We start from the raw sequence: 24431 nt of genomic DNA on the forward strand, positions 1-24431 counted from the left end.
GTAACAATGAATCCTTTGGACTTAATGAAGCAATGGTGTGTGTGCCTACATCCTGGGGTATTGCTTCTGATCACAGACCCAGTGTCCAGTGTGTCCCTTAGGACTTTTCTTCCTGAGTCCAAAGCACATCACCACTCATGGTTAGGGAGGACTGGAGGAAGAGGCTGACATTTACCAAGCAGATTTGTGGTTTGATTTCTCAGGATGTGTGGATGGGTTGTCACTGACCTTGTTTTGAGATGAAGAAAACTGAGGTTCAGTCGCTTGTCCAACGTCATCAGGTTTGTGAGAGGGACTGAGCTGCAGTCTGCTGCCCCCAGATTTTTTTCTGACTCACTGACAGGCTGAGCTCTGGACCAGGTTCCTGAGATTTGCTCTGTGAGGGGCTTGGGATCCCAGAGTACCTACCTGGAGCCCTGCCCGAGGTCACTGGGGCCCTGGACCAGGCACTCACTTCCCTGGAGGGGTTGTGGATCCAGTGGGGTGAGACTGGGGCTGAGTCTCTAAGGGTCTGTATTTAAAATGTAGGAACAATATTTTACTGTGAAAAATATTTAAGTTTGAATAGTTGAGGGGGTGTCTTAACTGGGCTATTGGGTAATTTCCACTCTGCTTTGGGCCTTTTGGATTCTGTTCTTTTATTTTCATGTTTGGAAAGTGTTCAGTCTTAATGAAAGAAGACTTGCTTCCTGGATAGAACGGGGAATGGTGTAGAGACTGATGGATGCCATGCTGACATTCATATTCTGTCTAATATTCTTTGGGAACAAGTGTCTAGCAAATGCACTCTGGCAAAGGTTACCAAGAATCTATTAGGCTCTTGTTGCAAATAAGTACACCATTAATTTTAAATAAACGCCTATAAAACTGTCTAAGAATGAACATATTTTTATATGACATAGATCCCTCTTTTCCCATTCCTTCATAATGATAAAATAGTGTTTTAGTTCAGTCAAATTTTGATTTCTCAGTATTGCTTAGTTGTTTCTCTTTATAAGACATGTAAATAATTGTTAAGCTAAGTTTTAGAGAAAAGAACTTAGCTGTTAGTGTCTCCTTCACTGGACTGGTTTTTAGAATTTTTTGTAGCACTCGTTTCAAATTTGCTGCTGATAAATTTAAGAACCTAGTTGGAATAATTGATTTATGTGTATGTAATTTTTATTATTGATTTGGTATTTAAACTACAGATCTTTGACTGCTGTGTGATCTTTGTCTTACTGTTTTCAAAATATAAGTTTTTTTTGGAGCATCCCCATAATGTGCTTTTGCATTCTGTACCTTTTACATTTGTAGGTGTGTTTGTCAGGCCTTGAAGGAGAAGATCACAATCTTAGTGACTCATCAGTTGCAGTACCTAAAAGATGCAAGTCAGATTCTGATATTGAAAGATGTAAGTAGTTTCTAGAAGTCTGTGGAATTGCTAGCATCCAGGTATTTTGAAGGACAGACCTCCCCATAGGTCACTCTCCTTGAATTCATGGTAAACACCCTCTTTTCCCTCAGTTTTTTACCCCCTTCTTCTCAGAGCTGCTGTTCCTGCCTTGGAGGATGAATCCAAAGACCTGTAGCCTGCCAGGCTCCTCTGCCCATGGTATTCTCTTGGCAAGAATACTGGAGGGGGTTGTTATGCCCTACTCCAGGGGATCTTCCCGACCCAGAGATCAAACCCTGTCTCATTGGCAGGCAGTTTCTTTACCACTAGCACCAGCTGGAAAGCCCAGAAATATCGCTATTATACTCTAAGCCACATAAATCCTAAAGTATTTAAATACAACCATAGGATTATTGAATCATCACTGTTCTAATGAAATCTGTTAAAGATAATGATGCAATTTTATTTAGAACTTTTTATTTTCCTCTTCCATGACTTAAGTCAGAGTATATTACTTAGAAATTAGAGATACTAAGATCTGTTTGCATCCAGGTGGTTGTTATACGTAGCTTGCCTAAAGATCATCTTCCATTAACATGTGGGAGCCTGTGCAGCAAGAGGACAAGGTTCTACCTTCATGGGGCTCCTGATTTTAATGGGGATGGATGTGACATCCTGGCTGCCTCCCTGAGGAACTGGTGCCTCATGGGCTCTGAATGACATGAACGTGGGGGCCACACAGTCATGAGGGGGAGTGGGTCTGAGGCAGGGGGTCCTCAGGAAGGAGCTGACCTGGCAGGTTGAAGGAATGGCAGGAAGACCAGCGTGTCTGAGGAGAGTGAGCAGGGGGACGGGAGGGAGCTGGTCTCCAAGCAGTGAGGAGTGGGCCCAGAAGTGGGATGGAAGCCTTGAATGGCATCATATTTGAGAGATTCCTCTGATGTTCACTGGAGGGGTGACAACAGAATTAGTTAGCGGTCTTAGTAAAGTTGAGAAAAACGGAAGTGTGGGCTCAGGCTAGAGTGTCAGTTTCTAGAGCTGCTGTAAAGAAAGAATCACAAACTGGGTGACTTAAAATAACATTTTTATCCTCTCCCTGTTCTGGAGGCTACAAGTCCAAAATCCAGGTGCTGGCAGGGCCGTACTCTCCTGAAGGCTCCAGGGGAGGATCCTTCCTTCCAGCCTCTGGTGTTCACCGGCCTTCCTTGTGTTCCTTGGCTTCCAGCTTCAGCACTGTGGTCTCTGCCTCTGATGTCACATGGTCATTGTCCCCATGTCTGTCTGAGTATTTTAACTTCCCATAAGGATATCAGTCATATTGAATTTAGGGTCACCCTGCTCCAGTGTGACCTCATCTTAACTTGATTACATCTGCAAAGACCCTTCTTCCAAATAAGATCGTGTTCACAGGTGTCATGTTTGAACTTATCTTTTCAAGGAGCGGGCACCATTCACACCACAACTCCTAGCATTTTTGGGGGTGGGGTGGAAGTTAGCAAGAAGCTTTCAGACTTGGTGGTTGTTTGACGCTTCACTCTTTGGCCTGTTTACCTTTGGTCCTCAGAACCTCTGTCATTAACCCCTGAACTCTTCCACAGGCCCTCGATCAGATCCCTGACTTAAGAAATGAATTTCTGACCTAAGAAGGATTATTAAAATGCAGAACCTCTGTCTCTCTAGAAGCAGTTCCGTGTGTTGACTCCTCTCTACTCCTCTAGGAATGGATTGAGGGAGGGGCTAAGGTTTCTCAAGCTTGAGAGCAGTTGATTTCATGTTCAGTGGGGGTGATTCTGGTGTGTAAACCTCAGTGTTGACAGTGTTAGGAGCACAGATCACAGTGGGCAGGAGAATAACCCATTGAACCAATCCCTAGATATTTTAGGGTCCCCTGTGGCAGAAAGTGAAGAGGAACTCAAAAGCCTCTTGATGAAAGTGAAAGTGGAGAGTGAAAAAGTTGGCTTAAAGCTCAACATTCAGAAAATGAAGATCATGGCATCCAGTCCCACCACTTCATGGGAAATAGATGGGAAAACAATGGAAACAGTGTCAGACTTTATTTTTCTGGGCTCCAAAATCACTACAGATGGTGACTGCAGCCATGAAATTAAAAGACGCTTACTCCTTGGAAGGAAAGTTATGACCAACCTAGATAGCGTATTCAAAAGCAGACACATTACTTTGCCAACAAAGGTTCGTCTAGTCAAGGCTATGGTTTTTCTAGTGGTCATGTATGGATGTGAGAGTTGGACTGTGAAGAGGGCTGAGTACTGAAGAATTGATGCTTTTGAACTGTGGTGTTGGAGAAGACTCTTGAGAGTCCCTTGGACTGCAAGGAGATCCAACCAGTCCATTCTGAAGGAGATCAGCCCTGGGATTTCTTTGGAAGGAATGATGCTAAAGCTGAAACTCCAGTACTTTGGCCACCTCATGCGAAGAGTTGACTCATTGGAAAAGACTCTGATGCTGGGAGGGATTGGGGGCAGGAGGAGAAGGGAACAACAGAGGATGAGATGGCTGGATGGCATCACTGACTTGATGGACGTGAGTCTCAGTGAACTCTGGGAGTTGGTGATGGACAGGGAGGCCTGGTGTGCTGCGATTCATGGGGTCGCAAAGAGTCAGACATGACTGAGCGACTGATCTGATCTGATCTGATTGCTTCCTTGGGAGAAGGCAATGGCAACCCACTCCAGTACTGTTGCCCAGAAAATCCCATGGATGGAGGAGCCTGGTAGGCTGTAGTCCATGGGGTCACTAAGAATCAGACACGACTGAGCGACTTCACTTTCACTTTCCACTTTCATGCATTGGAGAAGGAAATGGCAACCCACTCCAGTGTTCTTGCCTGGAGAATCCCATGGATGGAGAAGTCTGGTAGGCTGCAGTCCATGGGGTCGCACAGAGTCAGACACAACTGTAGTGACTTAGCAGCAGGAGCATTGCTTCCTTTGAAGACACTACCCCTAATTTTACTATGAACAAAACAACTATTTGTCCCCTGGTGAGCACCTCTTGGATGAGTTGGGGTGCATCCTTACTGTTTGTCTGGGCCATGTCTCATAGCAGAGAGAGGATGGCTGCCGCTTTAGTCTCCTTGGGATTGTCAGTGCTTGGCTGCTGAGTGAAATTGCTCCCTTTGTGCCACCAGTCATTTCATTGTGCATATTACAGATGTGAAGTGGTGAGTGATGATTTCTTTAAAGAGGTATATGAATTTTGCCTCCCAAATAGAACAAGACACACTATATCCTGCATAATATTCTAGTTCTGCAGTATCAGATGGTACTCAAACGCTTCATTGGGTTTCTCCCAGTGGCTTACTTCAGGGGATAGGGTGAGAATGGTCCCAACTAGAGTCCTGAGTCAACTTCTGACCAGTGTTAACCAGAGCTGCTTGTATTTGATGAGTTTTGCATCCTGGGATTTTTTTCCTAGTGTTTTGGTTGCCACTGAGTGAATCAGCTGTGTCTTGTTTAGGGGTCAGAAAATGATGAAAACATCTGCACATTATTTTATATGACTTTGTAAGGAAGGGTAACTGTGCAGTGATGTGTTACGTGTTCAAAGAACATGATGAGATTGGCTGTAGCGTAAGCAGTTGTCTGATATAGAGAAGCCTGGTTGGCTGCTTGTGATTGTTCTTAAGTTTTTTCTCAGATCTGAGGGCATTGATTCTGGCTTAGGTTTTGGTTTGTGGGCACAGGCTGCCAAGGCTTTAGAGCCACCCCAGACCCATGGCCTCCTTGTTTAATTACTTTAACAGTGGAATATTGAATTTTCAGGTTTAAACTTCCTGAGTGTGTGGGGGCAGTTGTAAAGACAATAGAGCTGGATCTCATGGGTTTTCTGTCCAGGGCTGCCTCCTGTTATCCCAGCCAGGCACAGGATAGAGTGACAGTGACAGTGGTCAGTGAAGATTTAATGAGAGACTCTTACCCATATGCAGATGTGCTGGTCTCCACCTCTGGGTTAAGTTTAAATTTCTTTCCTGGAATATCCTCCCCAATTGACTGTTTTTTAAATTCTGTTTCTCACATGATTTGCTGTATGTACATAGTCACTTAGTCGTGTCTGACTCTTTGTGACCCCATGGACTGTAGCCTGCCAGGCTCCTCTGTCCATGGGATTTTGCAGGCAAGAACACTGGAGTGGGTTGCCATGCCCTCCTCTAGGGGATCTTCCCGATCCAGGAATCGAACCCAGGTCTCCTGTATTGCAGGCGGATTCTTTACTGTCTGAGCCAGCAGGGAGGCTTCTCTCAGTTCCCATGTTGTCTGTAGAGACTGTGCTGATTCTCCCACCAACCTCTGTGCTTCTTGCTTCCCCAAGTGCCCAGGGTACTAATGTCAATGGCCTGCATTTTAAACACATAAGCAGACGTTTCTTTCATATCCCCCAGCACCCAACACAGGGTTTGGCAGAAAACACAATGCTCAGTTCTGTACTGAGTTGACTGAACTACATTTTCCAACAAGAATTCTAGCTTTAGGGATCATTTTTTTTTTTTTTTTTACAAAAACCATAATTTAAGGCCATATAACTTTTCTTGATTAATATTGAGGTTGTTTTACTATTATAAAATGTAAAATAATTCCTCTTTTTTTTTTTTTAATTTTAGGGCAAAATGGTGAAAAGGGGAACTTACTTTGAGTTCCTAAAATCCAGTGTAGATACTTTTTCCATTTTTGACAAGGGGAATAAGCAATCTGAACCATCTCCAGTTCCAGGAACTTCCACTGTGATCTCTGAGTCTTTGGGTCGGCCTCTACAGTCTCCCAGACCTTTGTTGAAAGGTGCAGCTCAAGAGGAACAAGATGTGAGTTTCTATCCATCAGTGTGCCTGGGTCTGTCTGGTCTTGGTGGCCTCAGGGACCTTCAGTCTGCTTCTCTAATGACATCTTCATTTGTCCCAAAGTAGACCCTAAAGTTCCCAAAGTCTATTCCATGGAATTGATAGAAGAGCATGAATGGAGCAAGCCTGCTTGGGGTTCCCCTTTGAGTGTAGGATGGAGAATCTTATGGAGATGAGTAGTGAGTGCACTGCTATGAATTTCTGTGTGTGTGTGGCTCACACTGATTGAGATCTCTTCCGTTTACCATAATTAGATCCTACTCAATCTGGTGGCTCCTAATTTCCCTTATGCATCCAGAGGATTAATGTGAAGACCCCCTTAGACTGAGTCCTGCTTTTGCCACATTAAATCAGCTACTTTTCCTATAGGTTGGAATGTTCAAGCACTACATGTGACTGGTGGTATTATTTTGCCTCGGTGTCAGATGGTTTGTGACAGGTCAGAGGTAACTTATACAAAAGACCTGACACATGGTAGACACTTTGGTAGTTCCCCTCCTCCTTTCTTACCCTTCAAGACTGAGAACCACATCTTATCAACCTTGAATCTCAGTGGCCAGAATAGAGTTGGGACATTCTAGGCTCCTATGACTCTATACTGCATTCTAAGTCCTCCAGACAGAAGTATGGAAATGCGCTAGATCTCCCTTAAAATACACAGATAATCTTTGATATCGAAACCCTGAATATCCAAACCCAGGAGCCTGGATGATTCTGATAAGTATTCAGATTACCTATTCACTTTCTAAACTCAAGAATCACTCTCTAAAATTTTGGAATCACATAGATTCAAATCATACGCTTGCAACATGCTATCCAAACTCATATTATTCCAGCCCTCTTTGTGACTCAGTTTACTGTATTTGGCTAGTATTTAGAGCCCCAAGTATGTTTTCTGTTTCTTTCATTGGGTGACACAAGTCATCTAAAGGGATACATTAGCTCCATATCATTTTGTGTGTTATTTTAGCTTCTGCATTTATATATTAATTGATTTTTGTTGTGTGTGTGCTGACAGTCGTGATTTATTTTAAGCAAAGCTACCCAACTGTGAATAACCTCGTGCAAATGTTCTTTTACTTCTAATAGAATCCTAGGCATAGGATGGCAGGGTCCAAGGGTAAACACATATGTGATTTGGCTAGATATTCCTACACCCTTCTCCATAGGAGATGGACCATCCTGCACTCCTGCCAGTATATGAGATGTGTCTGTTTCCCCACAGCTTTGCAGTGGAGGGCATTGTTTAACTTTTGAAATATGGGGTTTATTATTTAAAATTTCATGTCTCACTGCCATTTTTCCCTTCCAGACTGAGAACATACAGGTTACACTACCTCTAGAGGGCCATCTGGAAGGAAAAGTGGATTCTAAGACCTATGCAAATTACTTTACAGCTGGTGCTCACTGGTCTGTCATCATCTTCCTTATTCTAGTAAACATTGCAGCTCAGGTACGTAAGGGCATTTATCTTGATTTGTGTACTCAGGTTGATATTTACATACTATTTATACTGTACTTTATAATTATTTTTGTGTATTAAGAGATTTATCCCAATGAATTGGCTCATGAGATTGTGAGATCTAGCTGGGTGAATGTGAAATCAGAAAGGCAGGACTACAGGCTGGAACCTCAGGCAGGAGCTGACTCTGCTGTCTTGAGGCAGAATTTCTTCCTCCTCCAGGAAGCCTCAGGTTTTGGTCTTATGGCCTTTGACTGACTGGATGAGGTGACCACAGTGTTGAAAGTGATCTGCTCTACTGAAGTTCTCATGATGGATGTGAACCACATCCACAAAATACCTTCACGGCAACATCTGGACAAGTGTTTGGTTGAATCACTGGAGACCAGCCCAGACAGGTGACACACAGAACACCACTACTGTACCTCTCAAGCTTTTTGCTTTGAAAGATCAAAACATTTTTATGGTTATTACTGCCTTTGCCGTCCACTTGTATTTGCATTGAAACTATATGCAGATCAGGAAGCAACAGTTGAAACTGGACATGGAACAACAGACTGGTTCCAAATAGGAAAAGGAGTATGTCAAGGCTGTATATTGTCACCCTGCTTATTTAAGTTCTATGCAGAGTACATCATGAGAAACGCTGGGCTGGAAGAAGCACAAGCTGGAATCAAGATTGCTGGGAGAAATATCAATAACCTCAGATATGCAGATAACACCATCCTTATGGCAGAAAGTGAAAAGGAACTAAAAAGCCTCTTGATGAAAGTGAAAGAGGAGAGTGAAAAAGTTGGCCTAAAGCTCAACATTCAGAAAACGAAGATCATGGCATCTGGTCCCATCACTTCATGGGAAATAGATGAGGAAACAGTGGAAACAGTGTCAGACTTTACTTTTTTGGGCTCCAAAATCACTTCAGATGGTGACTGCAGCCATGAAATTTAAAAATGCTTACTCCTTGGAAGGAAAGTGATGACCAACCTAGATAGCATATTGAAAAGAAGAGGCATTACTTTGCCAACAAATGTCTGTCTAGTCAAGGCTATGGTTTTTCTAGTGGTCATGTATGGATGTGAGAGTTGGACTGTGAAGAAAGCTGAGGGTTGAATAATTGATGCTTTTGAACTGTGGTGTTGGAGAAGACTCTTGAGAGTCCCTTGGACTGCAAGGAGATCCAACCAGTTCATTCTAAAGGAGATCGATCAGTCCTGGGTGTTTTTTGGAAGGAATGATGCTAAAGCTGAAACTCCAGTACTTTGGCCACCTCATGCGAAGAGTTGACTCATTGGAAAAGACCCTGATGCTGGGAGGGATTGAGGGCAGGAGGAGAAGGGGACAACAGAGGATGAGATGGCTGGATGGCATCACTGACTCGATGGACGTGAGTCTCAGTGAACTCTGGGAGTTGGTGATGGACAGGGAGGCCTGGCGTACTGCGATTCATGGGGTCACAAAGAGTCGGACACGACTGAGCAACTGAACTGAACATTATATTTGGGGAGCAAAGTCTTCTAGGAAAAAGGAGATTTCTTTTAAAGATATTAAATTTTAAGAGGCCCTCTTCTGACCTGTGGTCATCTGGGGTGTGGGGCTTGGCACAGACTTGAGCCAGAAGGACCATCTCCATGTTCTGGAGCCTTTCCATCCCCCATGTTAGTGAGCAGGGTGTGAGGCTCAGTGATGTCAGTGTGTGAGTGACTGTTGTTTCCTGATCTAGGTTGCCTATGTCCTGCAGGACTGGTGGCTTGCAGACTGGTGAGTGATTCCTGATCTGACTAAAAGTGCTATGAAATCTACACAAAGCCTCATTTTCCCACAGAGTCAGGGGTCTGACCCTCACATAGTTTCCCTGAAGAAAAATGAAAGTTCCTGTGGGTGGTGTGTGACCCACCATGGTCTGTCCCATGTCCCTCCCTTTAACAGCTTCTTCAGAGAATTTTTTTTCTTTTTTTTAACTTTTAATATTGCATTGAAGTATAGCTGATTAACAGTGTTGTGATAATTTTAGGTAAACATCAAAGGAACTCAGACATACATATGCATGTATCCATTCTCCCCCAAACCCCACTTACATCCAGGCTGCCACATAGCATTGAGCAGAGTTTCATGTGCTTATACAATAAGTCCTTTTTGGTTACCTGTTTTAAATATAGCAGTGTGTGCATGACCATCCCAAACTCTGTTAACTGTCCTTCCCTCATCAACCATAAGTTCATTTTCTAAGTCTATCTTCACAAACAGTTTTGAAAACTGAAAGTCGTGATTCAAATTTTTATTTTTATTTATTTTTATTTTTTTAAATTTTATTTTATTTTTAAACTTTACAATATTGTATTAGTTTTACCAAATATTGAAATGAATCCGCCACAGGTATACCTGTGTTCCCCATCCTGAACCCTCCTCCCTCCTCCCTCCTCCCTCCTCCCTCCCCGTAGCATCCCTCTGGGTTGTCCCAGTGCACCAGCCCCAAGCATCCAGTATCGAACCTGGACTGGCGACTTGTTTCATACATGATATTATACATGTTTTAATGCCATTCTCCCAAATCTCCTCACCCTCTCCCTCTTCCACAGAGTCCATAAGACTGATCTATACATCAATGTCTCTTTTGCTGTCTTGTGCACAGGGTTATTGTTACCATCTTTCTAAATTCCATATATATGCGTTAGTATACTGTATTGGTGTTTTTCTTTCTGGCTTACTTCACTCTGTATAATAGGCTCCAGTTTCATCCACCTCATTAGAACTGATTCAAATGTATTCTTTTTAAGGGCTGAGTAATACTCCATTGTGTATATGTACCACAGCTTTCTTATCCATTCATCTGCTGATGGACATCTAGGTTGCTTCCATGTCCTGGCTATTATAAACAGTGCTGCAATGAACATTGGGGTACACGTGTCTCTTTCCCTTCTGGTTTCCTCAGTGTGTATGCCCAGCAGTGGGATTGCTGGATCATAAGGCAGCTCTATTTCCAGTTTAAGGGAGATATACACAATGTCTTATGAGCTGGGAAACACTTTAGAGCATAAAATACATTTCTCTGAATGGAGATTTTTTTTATATTTGTGTATATTCTATATATAATCTATAGTGTGATATTTTTTCTTCCCTGTTCAATAGGGCGAAAGTACAAAGTGGCCTGTATTTTGGGACATATGTAAGAGAAGCTGAAGAAGTAATGTTTGAACTGAGCTGGTTCTTAGGAGTTTATTCAGGTGAAGTTGCATCATCTGCTCCATTATAGCAGAGTCTAAGGTGTTTGTGGGTCTGTGTGATAAACTAGGGCTTCCGGAGTAATTCAGCAATGTCTTAACATATTGTCTTAGTCATATTTACTCTGTGAATTAATTAGAGTAATTATTTTAAAGATCTACTAGAAGAAAAGAGGCTCAGTGAAAACTCTTAATTTGCTCTGTACAGTATTTTGGTAGTTAAACGAGGATTGCATATTCAAAAAATCAGCCCCTGGAAATACATGGCTATTGTCTTAAGTAGGTTGCTTTAGCTAAATTTTTTATGGATGGGTAAGGGGATTAGAAATGAATCCCCACCCTGTGGTTCAGGTTGTAACAATTCTGTCTGAATAAACCTTGGCTTTTATTCATCTTGGATGAAATCCTCTAGTAGCATGGGCCCAAATAAAAGCATTATTCCCTCCCAGGTATGCAAAACTCTGCTTTACGATACTGCTCATCTCTTGGGCTTCACTAATTACTAGAGAAGCTAAGCAGGGGAAATCCAGTGTCTGGGATTAGATTCTTTCTCTTTCTTACCTTGAGATCACAGTGTTATCTCCTCCCCAACTGTGTGATTAATTTAACATTTGGCTTGCCATGCTAATATTAACATGACTCTCTCTGTTCACAAGAGTGTTTAGATTTGATATAGCATTATGTACTTCTTAAAGTGTATCTTCACCTAAAATTTTAAATATCTTCTTTATCCATTCACTTGTTGTTGGACATTTGGGTTGCTTCCATGCCATGGCTTTTGTAAATATTGCTGCTATGAATATTGGGGTACATGTGTCTTTTTGAATTATGGTTTTCTCAGGTTATATGCCCAATTGTGAGATTTCTGGGTCATATAGTAGTTGTATTTTTAGTTTTAGTTTTCTAAGGAACCTTCATACTGTTCCCTATAGTGGCTGCATCAGTTTACATTCCTACCAACAGTGCAGGAGGGTTCCCTTTTTTCCACACTCTCTAGCATTTATTGTTTGTGTATTTTTTTGGTGATGGCCATTCTGACTGGTGTGAGGTAATACCTTATTGTAGTTTTGATTTACATTCCTCTAACAGTGATGTTGATCATCTTTTCATGTGCCTCTTGGTCATCTGTATGTCTTCTTTGAAGAAATGTCTATTTAGGTCTTCTGACTATTTTTTGAGTTTTTTTTTTTTTTTTTCTTTTCTGATATTGAACTGCATGAACTGTTTGTATATTGTGGAGACTAACCCCTGTCAGTTGCTTAGTTTGCAGTTATTTTTTTTCCCATTCTCAGGATTGCTTTTCATTTCATTTATGGTACCTATGTACACTGGAATACTACTCATCCATAGAAAGGAACAAAATTGGGTCATTTGTAGAGACATGGATGGACCTAGAGTCTATCATACAGAGTAAAGTAAGTCAGAAATAGAAAAGCAAACAAAATGCTTATATTAATGCATATATATATATATATATATGGAATCTAGAAAAATGGTACATGTAAACCTATTACAGGGCAGGAATGGAGTCATAGATATAGAGAACACACATGTGGACATGGCGAGGGGTGGGGAGGTAGGGAAGATGAATTGGGAGATTAGGACTGACATACATACACTACCATGTGTAAAACAGATAGCTAGTGGGAAGCTGTGGTATAGCACAGGGAGCTTAGCTCAGTGCTCTGTGATGACCTAGAGGGGAGGGATGGGGGGACGGGAGGTCTAAGAGGGAGGGGATATATGTATACATATAGCTGGTTAAGTTCATTGTACAGCAGAAGCTAACACAACAGCTTAAAGCAACTATACCCTAATAAGGAGAAGGCAATGGCACCGCACTCCAGTACTCTTGCCTGGAAAATTCCATGGATGGAGGAGCCTGGTAGGCTGCAGTCCATGGGATCACTGAGAGTCAGACACGACTGAGTGACTTTGCTTCCACTTTCCACTTTCACGCATTGGAGAAGGAAATGGAAACCCACTCCAGTGTTCTTGCCTGGAGAATCCCAGGGACAGTGGAGCCTGGTGGGCTGCCATCTATGGGGTCGCACAGAGTCAGACACAACTGGAGCGACTTAGCAGCAGCAGCAGCATACCCTAATAAAATAAATAAATAAATAAATAAATAAATAAATATCCTCACAGAAAATAATTGTACAAAGTTTGCTTGTACAAATGCTTGTACAAAGATTAACAAAGAATGAGTTATATAAATATCCACTCATTGAAATTTGGCATTTATTTTATTGATTACTTGATAAGAAACTTGAATCTAACAGCAGTTTAGCTTCAGAATTGGTGGACAATGAGAGCTTAGAGAAGAATGAAAGGATTCTGTTGCACATTGTTAGAGGATGGTGGGCTAAGGCAAAATGCCTGTTGATGGAATTCAGGAATTTAAACAGCTTTCAGAATTTAAATAACACTGGTCAGTTGAATGGAAAAAAGTGCTTGGTGGAATATTTATTACAGAAGTCACCCCAACTCTGTTTAACATTGTGAGTTGAAGAGATGTTTAGTAAAAGTGAAGTAGCTCAGTCATGTCAGACTCCTTCCAACCCCATGGACTGTACCTACCAGGCACCTCTGTCCATGGGATTTTCCAGGCAAGAGTACTAGAGTGGGTTGCCATTTACTTCTCCAGGGGATCTTCCTTACCCAGGGATCAAAGCCAGGTCTCCCACATTGTAGGCAAACACTTAACTGTCTGAGCCACCAGTGAAGTCCAAAGAGATGTTTAGAGGGTGGTTTTAATTTTTTTATGCATAGTACTATTCATTTATGTCATTGTTAAAACACAAATTAAATTTTTGTATTTACTTACAAATGCCTTGGGGTTCTATCAAACATTTCAGTTCACTTCAGTTCAGTCGCTCAGTCATGTCCGACTCTTTGTGACCCCATGAATTGCAGCACACCAGGCCTCCCTGTCCAGCACCGACTCCCGGAGTTCACTCAAACTCACATCCATCGAGTCAGTGATGCCATCCAGCCATCTCATTCTCTGTCGTCCCCTTTTCCTCCTGCCTCCAATTCCTCCCAGCATCAGAGTCTTTTCCAATTAGTCAACTCTTCTCATGAGGTGGCAAAAGTATTGGAGTTTCAGCTTTCGCATCATTCCTTCCAAAGAACACCCAGGGCTGATCTCCTTCAGAATGGACTGGTTGGATCTCCTTGCAGTCCAAGGGATTCTCAAGAGTCTTCTCCAACACCACCGTTCAAAAGAATCAATTCTTCGGCAGTCAGCTTTCTTCATAGTCCAACTCTCACATCCGTACGTGACCACAGGAAAAACCATAAGCTTGACTAGACGGACCTTTGTTGTAAAAGTACTGTCTCAGCTTTTCAATATACTATCTAGGTTGGTCATAACTTTTCTTCCAAGGAGTAAGCATCTTTTAATTTCATAGCTGCAATCACCATCTGCAGTGATTTTGGAGCCCCCCAAAATAAAGTCTGACACTGTTTCCACTGTTTCCTCATCTATTTCCCATGAAGTGATGGGACAGGATGCCATGATCTTTGTTTTCTGAATGTTGAACTTTAAGCCAACTTTTTCACTCTCCTCTTTCACTTTCATCAAGAGGCTTTTTAGTTCCTCTTCACTTTCTGCCATAAGGGTGGTGTCATCTGCAAATCTGAGGTTATTGATATTTCTCCCAGCAATCTTGATTCCAGCTTGTGCTTCTTCCAGCCCAGCGTTTCTCATGATGTACTTTGCATAGAAGTTAAATAAGTACGGTGACAATATACAGCCTTGATGTACTCCTTTTCCTATCTGGAATCAGTCTGTTGTTCCATGTCCAGTTCTAATTGTTGCTTCCTGACCTGAATATAGGTTTCTCAAGAGGCAGGTCAGGTGGTCTGGTATTCCCATCTCTTTCAGAATTTTCCACAGTTTATTATGATCCACACAGTCAAAGGCTCTGGCATAGTCAATAAAGCAGAAAAAAATGTTTTTCTGGAACTCTCTTGCCTTTTCAATGATCCAGCGGATGTTGGCAATTTGATCTCTGGCTCCTCTGCCTTTTCTAAAACCAGCTTGAACACCTAGAAGTTCATGGTTCACATATTGCTGAAGCCTGGCTTGGGGAATTTTGAGCATTACTTTACTAGCATATACGCATGTAAATTTCTATGTAAATTTTATCTATAGAATAAAATGTGCAGTATCTTTATAAACTGCCTACCATGCCTCAGCATTGTTGAGGATAAAACAGAGTTCTTGTGCTGATTGATGTTTCATTATTTCAGGGTTAACTTTATCTACCATCCTTTTTGGCATCATAAGGTCTCTGTTGATATTCTATGTCCTTGCTAATTCTGCACAAACTTTGCACAACAAAATGTTGGAGAGCATTTTGAGAACTCCGGTGTTGTTCTTCAATAGAAATCCAATAGGTAAGTCAGACATGAAGTTTCTCAATGAATATGTCTTATAAACAGATTTAGTGCCTGATTGCATTTTCATATTTGAAAATGGAAGATATGCTTGGAAGAAAATCACTGTCTATGTTTTTTCATTTTCTACCAAAAACTTCATTGATAATTTTTATTGGTAGGAAAAAATATGAATATAGGAGTATATAAGCTTTTATTCCAATTTATTCATGTCTGTAAAGATAAATGAATGTTTACTTTGCAGGATGATTTAAGAGTCCATTTGTTATATATACCCAATATACAATGCAAATGTGTTGAAATGCTTTTGTCTAATTGTTGAAATGCTGGCCATGTTACATAATGTCAAGTTAACTAGGAAAGACCTTCTTCCAGGAACATGTCTACAAGAGACAGGCTGTGTGTTTGTTTCTTTCATTGCCCATCCATATCTGGGACCACAGAGCTCTGGCATGTGCTCATATTTTGAGGTTTACCTGAATTGTAATGGAAGATTAATTAAAATATAAGATCAGTGAGTGGTATACATCTTCTTCAATAAAATCAACCCTCTAGTTTTACAATGGACTTTTGGTTACATTTAAGAGATCTTGTGGTACATAGCAGGAGGATCTTCAATACTAAGTAAGAGTGTCCCTGAAGGTTTCCCAGTGGTTGCTTTCTCCACTCTGAGGCCTTTGACCTGTCTTGCTTTGGAAGGTAGTCTTGTGACCTGGGTTTCTATGAAGAGTTAGTTCATTGCTGTATACACCCACTCTCAGTTGGTTAGACTTGTGCTGAGGCCCACACTGGCTTTATTTTTCCAGATGATTGACAGGACCTGTCAAAGCAGGGATGTGACTGGAGAGAGGACAGGAGTTGCCTGGTCATCAACTAGCTGTGTGTGTGATCAAGGTCAAAGTAGGCAGATACTACTGGAGGCAAATCTCCAGGCAGGATGTTGTCATGGTTGTAAGTATGGACTCTGGAGCCAACTTCTGGGTTTAGTTCTGGTGCTAGTTACCAATAGTAATAGCCAGTGACATTTATGTTAATATTTATGTGCAAATTATTTAATTTCTCTGTGTCTCAATTTTCTTACCTATAAAATGAGGATACTATTTACACAGTTACCAATACCTTGATTTTGTGGGCATTAAACAGGTTAATATATTCACAGCATTTAGCACACAGGCAGTACCTAATGAACCTTAGTGAAGATGATGACATGGTGTCTGGAAACTTCCTATCCTGTTAAATGGGAATAACTGCTGTCCTTCCTGTTTGACAAGGCTGTTGTGAGGATTGAATAAGACTATTTAGGGCAGCATATTGTGGAGATTTATTCAGCACATGTTGTTTAGTCCAGGCACTGTGTGGAGCACAGGATGGTAAGATGCAGAGGCTCACTCAGATCTCATCATGTTATGAAGCCATAGCGAGGAAGTGATTGGAGGAGTCCATGCTATTATGGCTGTGAAGTTGCTCTACTTAGTCTGTTAATGTGAAAGCTACAGTCATAAATTTGGGAGCATTAAATGGGACTGAATTTCTGTTATCAAAGCCTCTGAGTGCTCATGACCACAGTTCAACAGGCTGATGATGACCTGTAGGCTTCTCCAGATGCTGATGTATTTATTATTCAAGAATTTGGATCCAAGTTTAAATCTTCAAGATCACTAATCCTACAGCAGCAGGCATACCAGTGTATATCTTGTCTCCCTATCCTGTGTCTATTATCCGAACTTCATTCCTTCAAGAAATAGAAGCCCAATTAAGTACTGCAAAGGTATGCCCAAAGGTTTGGGGGCATCAGTTATTTACTCTTTTAGTGGTACGCTAAGTTGAACTCTCCCCTGTGTTTATTTTCAAAAGTAGAATTTGTAATAGATAATTTATGGTGGAATTTGTTTTTGGTATATGATCACATGAAGAGAAAACCACATATAGTGGTATTACTTCTTACTGAATTCAAGCTCATGCTGCTTGCCTTCACAATGCCAGTGAGTCTTACAGATGTCGTGTTAAAGCAAGAAATAGCAACTTTACTTGGAAACCTGGTAGACTGAGAAGGTGGCAGACTAATATCTCAAAATAACCATTTTACAGGGGTCTGGATGCCAGATTCTTTTATAGAACATAGAGGAGAAGAGGCCAGGAAGTAAAGCCATTGACCTTGCAAAATTGGAGGGGATTTGTTAATTTTTTTCTTTTCTACAGCTATCCAAAAGTGGTGAGGGTCAGACTGTCTCCCTGTGAGCTGGAAAAAAAAAAAAAAAAAAAAAGCCACTTTAGTTTAACCTGAGGCAGAGGTGCAGGTTTCCCTGACAAAAGCAGTGAATAGCAATGGTCAAAGAAACAGATCCAATGTTGAGTCAAAATTGGCTTCTCTCTATTATACTTCCTTAAATATGCACCTGCTCTATCTTGGGCCAGTACTCTCTTCTTTCTCATCCCGAGTCTCCTCAGGGTGCACCACCCTTGTAGGGGTGGCTTCAGAGTCCTCATGGCTGCAGAATCCTTTGTTTACTGATGTGGCAGGTGGCGTTTTAAGTTCACAGTAGATATTTGATAGAAATTAGTTCTCATATTCTAATCCTGCAGCCTTTAGGATATACTATTGTTGTGGATTCTGAGAAGAGAAATAAAATCAATGATAAGTGATTCTTACTCATTTAGTAAAATTTTTGTTTTCCTTTCTATATCCCTCTGATCTTCTTAGATGCTTATTCATAAATCTGTGCTTGTCACACCTGGTACACCTCTGAAAATAAAGACTTAATTACCCCAGTATTAAACTCACAACTTGGGAATGTCAGAACTCACAGTTTTCCCAAATGTGAGGTGCTGTGAATGACCTGGAGGGAAAAAAATTGCAGAGAGGTTATAATTATGTTGATTTAAAGAGTATCATTTGGGAAAATTAATCTTGATAACAAAAGCAAAATTAGTGTAACATTAGGATTAACTTAGGTATTTTGCAACTGTTTATTTAAACTTAGCACTTGGAATGAGTCTTAGATGGGATGGATCTAAAGGGAGGGAACATTCTGAAATTCACCAACCCTTCTTGATACTGCCACAAGACTCCCCTGTTCTTTTAAAATTCAGGACTAATTTTCAACTCCCCACCTACTGCCATTTGGTGGTAGTTTTGTTTCTCTTTAGGTATCATCCTATTTTCTCTTTCTTTTTACACACATCAGCTTATTTCATTTGAATTTGTAATATATTAAATTTACTGTTTGATTGTTAAATCATGTCTGACTCTTTTGTGGTCCCATGGAGTGTAGTCCACCAGGCTCCTCTGTTCATGGAATTTCCCAGGCAAGAATACTGGAGTCGATTGCCATTTCCTTCTCCAGAGGATCTTGACGACCCAGGAATTGAGCTTACATCTCTTTTGTCTCCTGCATTGTCTGGTGGATTCTTCACACCTGAGCCACTAGGGAAATCCAATACATTAAATATTTAATACATGTCTTTTTCTTTTTTTAAGATTTATTTATTTATAGTTGGATTGGGTCTTTGGTGCTGCACACGGGCTTTCTCTACTTACAGCAAGCAGAGCTGCTCTTCATTGTGGTGCTCCTGCTTCTCATTGCAGTGGCTTCTCTTGCTGTGGAGCTCAGGCTCTAGGCAGAGGGGCTTCAGTAGTTCTGCCACACAGGCTTAGTTGCTCTGTGGTATGTGGGATCTTCCTGGACCAGGGATTGAACCTATATCCTCTGCACTGAGGACACTATACCACCAGGGAAGTCCCTAAATACATATGCTTTTAAATTATTGTTTTGATTTGTTTGTGAATTGTTTCCTGTCTTAGGAAATGAGTAATCTCTCATATCCTGTTCTTGCAGGCAGAATTTTAAATCGTTTCTCCAAAGACATTGGGCATATGGATGACTTGCTGCCCCAGACATTTCAAGATTTCATCCAGGTAATGTACCAATCCTGTCGAGTTCTCACAGGTAACAGTAGAGTGCCTGTTTCTCAAGGTCATTTCAGAGGAGCTGATGATGGGCTTTTCAGCTTGGTGATATGTCCTGTTATCTTCAGTAAAGGTCATGGTTGTGAGAGAAAGGTGTGGCTGTGATTGGGAGGCTGAGTTAACATGAGTGACACCTGGGGCAGGAGTGGCTACACAGTCACGTCAAAGTTGGTCTGAAGCAGCAACATGCTGAGCAAGCGGTTCTCCCTCTGCCTTCCAGGTGTCTGGTATGGATTCCCTTTACTGTGAGTGCATTTCATAACATAGAAATAATCACCTCTTGTGGAAAGATAACCTAGATGAACTAAATTATGCTTCATATTGGGCTTCCCAGGTGGCTCAGTGGAAAAAAATTTGCCTGCCAGTGCAGGGGATGCAAGAGGCATGAGTTCGATCCCTGGCACAGGAAGATCCCCTGGAGGAGGAAATAGCAACCCACTCCAGTATTCTTGCCTGGAGAATTTCATGGACAGAGGAAGCTGGTGGGCTACAGTCCATGGGGTCACAAAGAGTTGGACATGACTGAGCACTAGCCAGATGCATTGTATTACCACAGAGGACAAACATTTACTTACTATTTTATTTGGATAAAGCTAAGTGTGCTTGCCTGGAGAATCCCAGGGACGGGGAAGCCTGTTGGGCTGCCATCTATGGGGTCACACAGAGTCGGACACGACTGAAGTGATTTAGCAGTAGCAGCAGCAGCAGTAGGTGTGGTTAGTTACAAAGAAAAGAGTGATAAAAATAAGGTGGAGTTTATACTTTAACAAGGACAATGTTGTTGTTGTTTAGTTACTAAATTGTGTCCAACTATTTTGTGACCTACATAGACTGTGGCCTGCCAGATTCCTCCATCCATGATATTTCTCAGGCAAGAATACTCGAGTAGGTTGCCATTTCCTTCCTTGCCCAGAAGATCTTACTGACCCAGGGATCAAACCTATGTCTCCTGTATTGGCAGGTGTATTCTTTACCACTGAGCCACCTGGGAAGTCCAAGTACAGTAGAGAGCAGTTATTGAAGGTACAAAGCCTTTAAGCCAGTAATTCAATTCTTGGATCAAGGTCATCTCAGAAAATGTCTTTTGTTTTTGTAGGCAGTTTTTCTTTTCACAAGTTGATTGCTCTGTCTTAAAGGGGTCTTAAAAAAAGAGAGAGAGAGAGAGAGAAACCTACAGGAATACCTTCTATCCAGCCTCTGTTTTGTCTATGAACTTGAGGTTCTAAAGATGATGTTGGGTCATCTCAGCCCTCATTTCTTCACTTGGTATTGTTGCTCATGTGGACTATTCTTTCTGTTTTTTTTTTTTTTTTTTTAAATTCTGTCTACTTTTTAGTAGACAGAATTATCAATAACCTCAGATATGCAGATGACACCACCTTTATAGCAGAAAGTGAAGAGGAACTAAAAAGCCTCTTGATGAAAGTGAAAGAGGAGAATTAAAAGGTTGGCTTTAAGCTTAACATTCAGAAAATGAAGATCATGGCATCTGGTCCCATCACTTCATGGGAAATAGATGGGGAAACAGTGTCAGACTTTATTTTTGGGGGCTCCAAAATCACTGCAGATGGTGATTGCAGCCATGAAATTAAAAGACACTTACTTCTTGGAAGAAAAGTTATGACCAACCTAGATAGCATATTAAAAAGCAGAGACATTATTTTGCCAACAAAGGTCTGCCTAGTCAAGGCTATGATTTTTCCAGTAGTCATGTATGTATGTGAGAGTTGGACTGTGAAGAAACCTGAGCACTGAAGAATTGATGCTTTTGAACTTTGGTGTTGGAGAAGACTTTTGAGAGTCCCTTGGACTGCAGGGAGATCCAACCAGTCCATTCTAAAGATCAGTCCTGGGTGTTCTTTGGAAGGAATGATGTGAAAGCTGAAACTCCAGTAGTTTGGCCACCTCATGTGAAGAGCTGACTCATTGGAAAAGACTCTGATGCTGGGAGGGATTGGGGGTAGTAGGAGAAGGGGACGACAGAGGATGAGATGGCTGGATGGCATCACTGACTTGATGTACATGAGTTTGAGTGAACTCCAGGAGTTGGTGATGGACAGGGAGGCCTGGCGTGCTGCAATTCATGGGGTCGCAAAGAGTTTGACATGACTGAGTGACTGAACTGAACTGAACTGAACTGAACCTTTTAATAATTAAATACGTGGGGCATTTTCTTTTTCTTTCTAAGTGTTAATTTTAGAAATGAAATGCATTATCAAGAGCTGAACACAGAATTGCAGGAGTCAATATCTGACCGCGGACAGTGTGCCCTATGGGCACAGCTTCCACTGTTACCAATGTGAATTAAGCTGAGATTTGGAGGCAGAGTGCTTTTACTGCAGAGATGTCTGTTTTGTTTTGTTTTGTTTTCCTCTTCCACAAACTTATTTCATAAATGTGTCCTACTGAGTTTAACTACATAATTTATCCCCAGAAACAATTCTTCCCTAAAGACAGTGCTATATTTTTAACAGTGATTGTGAATTACTTTGAAAAGATTTTGTGAAAGTCTTTATTAATGACAAGCTAGGCCAAGGTTGGGTTTCCTCTGTGTGCTTAGTATATGGTTAGTTAGTGGTCATAATTAGAATCATCACATAGTTTTGCATGACATATAGAGGGTCAGAGATAGATGCTACCTGATTTCAGTAGGATACAGTCTCAGTAATGAAGAGGGAAAATTCTAGTCTCACTGATTTCCAATCACAGCTCTGCCCTGTAGTTCAATTATCTTGAAGTTGAAGGTGGAGGCATCCTGCAGGCCATTGGAAGTAAGAGTCTGGTGTCAGAGGGAGAGACCTGGGATGAACATGGAGCCTGTGTAGTTTTCACTGAGCAGGTAGTAGCTGAATCTGTGAAGATGACATGATTGCCCAGTGAAAATGAATGAGAAGGCTCGATACTCAGAGAGAAAGCAGAGAGAAAGGGAAGAGAGGAGACACACAATGAATAGCAAGGGAGAAAGGAGGAAGTAGGTTGGGGAGCCAAGGAAGGACGAGTCTGTTTAATGGAAGGTGAGTCTGTGGAAAATTATCGGTTGATTTCAGATCAGAAGGCTTCCAGTGACGTGAGTAACAGGATTCAGATGGGAGGAGGCCAGACTGCAAAAGGCTGCAAATCCATGAGGTGTAGAGGGAGTTGAGGTGAAGACAGGCTACTCTTGAAAGGAGTTTGCAGCAAGAGAAAGGTCCATCTGGAATGTAGGATGTGAGGATATGTTGCTGGTTGTTTGGATTTTGTGAGTCATGTGTGTGAGGTGGAAACGGGAGGGTATTTCACTCTCTCCCTCATTCTCTTCAACAAACCAAATAGATTTGAGGTTCTGAGGTACAGGTATGACTCAGACACGAAGCCCTCCCGTCGTGGGTCTCCTTCAGTCTCCCAGGGGAGGAAGACATCCAGAAACTCACCCCTTGATGCTTTTGGAATCCTAATTGTGGGAGCTCTGTCAAAAAATAAAGATCATGGCATCTAGTCCCATCACTTCATGGCAAATAGATGGGAAAACAATGGAAAAAGTGACAGACTTTATTTTCTTGGGCTCCAAAATCACTGCAGATGGTGACTGCAGCCATGAAATTAAAAGACTCTTTCTCCTTGGAAGAAAAGCAATGACAAACCTAGACAGTGAATTAAAAAGCAGAGATATAACTTTGCTGACAGAGGTTCATCTAGTCAAAGCTATGGTTTTTCCAGTAGTCATTTATGGATATGTCTGTTGGACCATAAAGAAAGCTGAGTGCCAAAGAACTGAAGCTTTTGAACTGTGGTTTGGAGAAGACTCTTGAGAATCCCTTGGACAGCAAGGAGATCAAACCAGTCAATCCTAAAGGAAATCAACCCTGAATATTCATTGGAAGGGCTGATGCTGAAACTGAAGCTCTAATACTTTGGCCACCTGATGTGAAGAGCCAACTTATTGGAAAAGACCCTGATGCAGGGAAAGATTGAGGGCAGGAAGAGAAGGGGATGACAGAGGATGAGATGGTTGAATGTCATCACTGACTCAATGGACATGAGTTTGAGCAAACTCTGCGAGGTGGTGAAGGACAGGGAAGCCTGGTGTGCTGCAGTCCATGGGGTCACAAAGATTCAGGCTCAACTTAGTGACTGAACAACAATACTGAGAAAGTCCTTATTATAGTGTTTGGCTCATACAATAAACATCATGAGGACCACCTATAGTTTTATTTCTTAGGATGGGAAAGCATTCCTTCCTGTTTTAACAAGTCTTTCAAGGAAAGGAGTTTCAGTTCAGTTCAGTCGCTCAGTCGTGTCCGACTCTTTGCGACCCCATGAATCGCAGCATCCTAACAAAAGAGCTCATTAAAGTTTGTCTTTGAAAAGTGTCCTTCATAAGGTTCCCTCTGTATGTATTTTCACTATTTCAGATGTTTCTACTTGTGATTGGCGTGGTAGGTGTGATGGTGGCTTCGATTCCTTGGATTGCTATACTTGTGATTCCGCTTGGAATCATTTTCTTTGTTCTTCGGTGGTATTTCTTAAGGACGTCACGAGATGTGAAACGCCTGGAATCTACAAGTGAGTACCAGGGCTCTCAGGTTGGGATGGCAATGCAGGCTGGCTTCCGTTTATGCAGTAATTAACCAGACCCCTTAAATTCCAGAGAGTCTATCTTCTGGAACTTCTCATTAAGTTGACATTATGTAGTTGAATGTGATGGCCACTGTTGAGTCAATGTGATCCTTAAGGCAAATGGAGCTGGGAGCAAGTCAACTGCAGCTTTGCATTTTTAGCATAAAGAGGACAAATGTGAGCACCATGAGGACAGGAACTGTTTCTGCCTTGTTTATGACATACTGCCTAACGCAGAGTATCCAGTCTATAAATACTTTCCTTAAAAATAAAATATTTCATCATGTTGGAACTAATGTAGAAGGAAAATAGGAGTTTTTCTTCTCCTGGAGTTACCAGAAATGACAAAGATAGTAAAAGATTAGGAAAGGGAAAGGAGACATTAAGGAAATGTATGTCAGAAGTGACGTATTTGAAAAAATACATTCATTTACATATCCAAGTAAGTTGCATCTGCCAATCTGCATGTATTGAAAAGATAAATCCTGTTATTTTCAGCTTGCTCTTTATCATCACCAGTATTTGGAGTGATACCACACTGTTTGTGATCCCTCCTT

The 24431-nt window shown here is 41.5% G+C and overlaps 1 protein-coding gene across 2 annotated transcripts in view; it reads left to right on the plus strand.

The window, feature by feature from the left end:
• Nucleotides 1-24431, plus strand: part of LOC509854 (ATP-binding cassette sub-family C member 4-like) — a 168448-nt gene that overhangs the window by 74163 nt on the left and 69854 nt on the right. For both annotated transcript variants that reach the window (XM_010810928.4, XM_059884490.1), the window contains exons 14-21: nucleotides 1297-1393; nucleotides 5994-6191; nucleotides 7540-7680; nucleotides 9410-9447; nucleotides 10816-10910; nucleotides 15165-15311; nucleotides 19148-19227; nucleotides 23670-23820. In XM_010810928.4, the coding sequence (XP_010809230.1) occupies nucleotides 1297-1393; nucleotides 5994-6191; nucleotides 7540-7680; nucleotides 9410-9447; nucleotides 10816-10910; nucleotides 15165-15311; nucleotides 19148-19227; nucleotides 23670-23820 (947 nt within the window). The remainder of the gene's footprint in view (nucleotides 1-1296; nucleotides 1394-5993; nucleotides 6192-7539; nucleotides 7681-9409; nucleotides 9448-10815; nucleotides 10911-15164; nucleotides 15312-19147; nucleotides 19228-23669; nucleotides 23821-24431) is intronic.

Source organism: Bos taurus, unplaced genomic scaffold (assembly GCF_002263795.3).
Source record: "Bos taurus isolate L1 Dominette 01449 registration number 42190680 breed Hereford unplaced genomic scaffold, ARS-UCD2.0 Leftover_ScbfJmS_713, whole genome shotgun sequence".
Lineage (NCBI taxonomy): Eukaryota > Metazoa > Chordata > Mammalia > Artiodactyla > Bovidae > Bos > Bos taurus.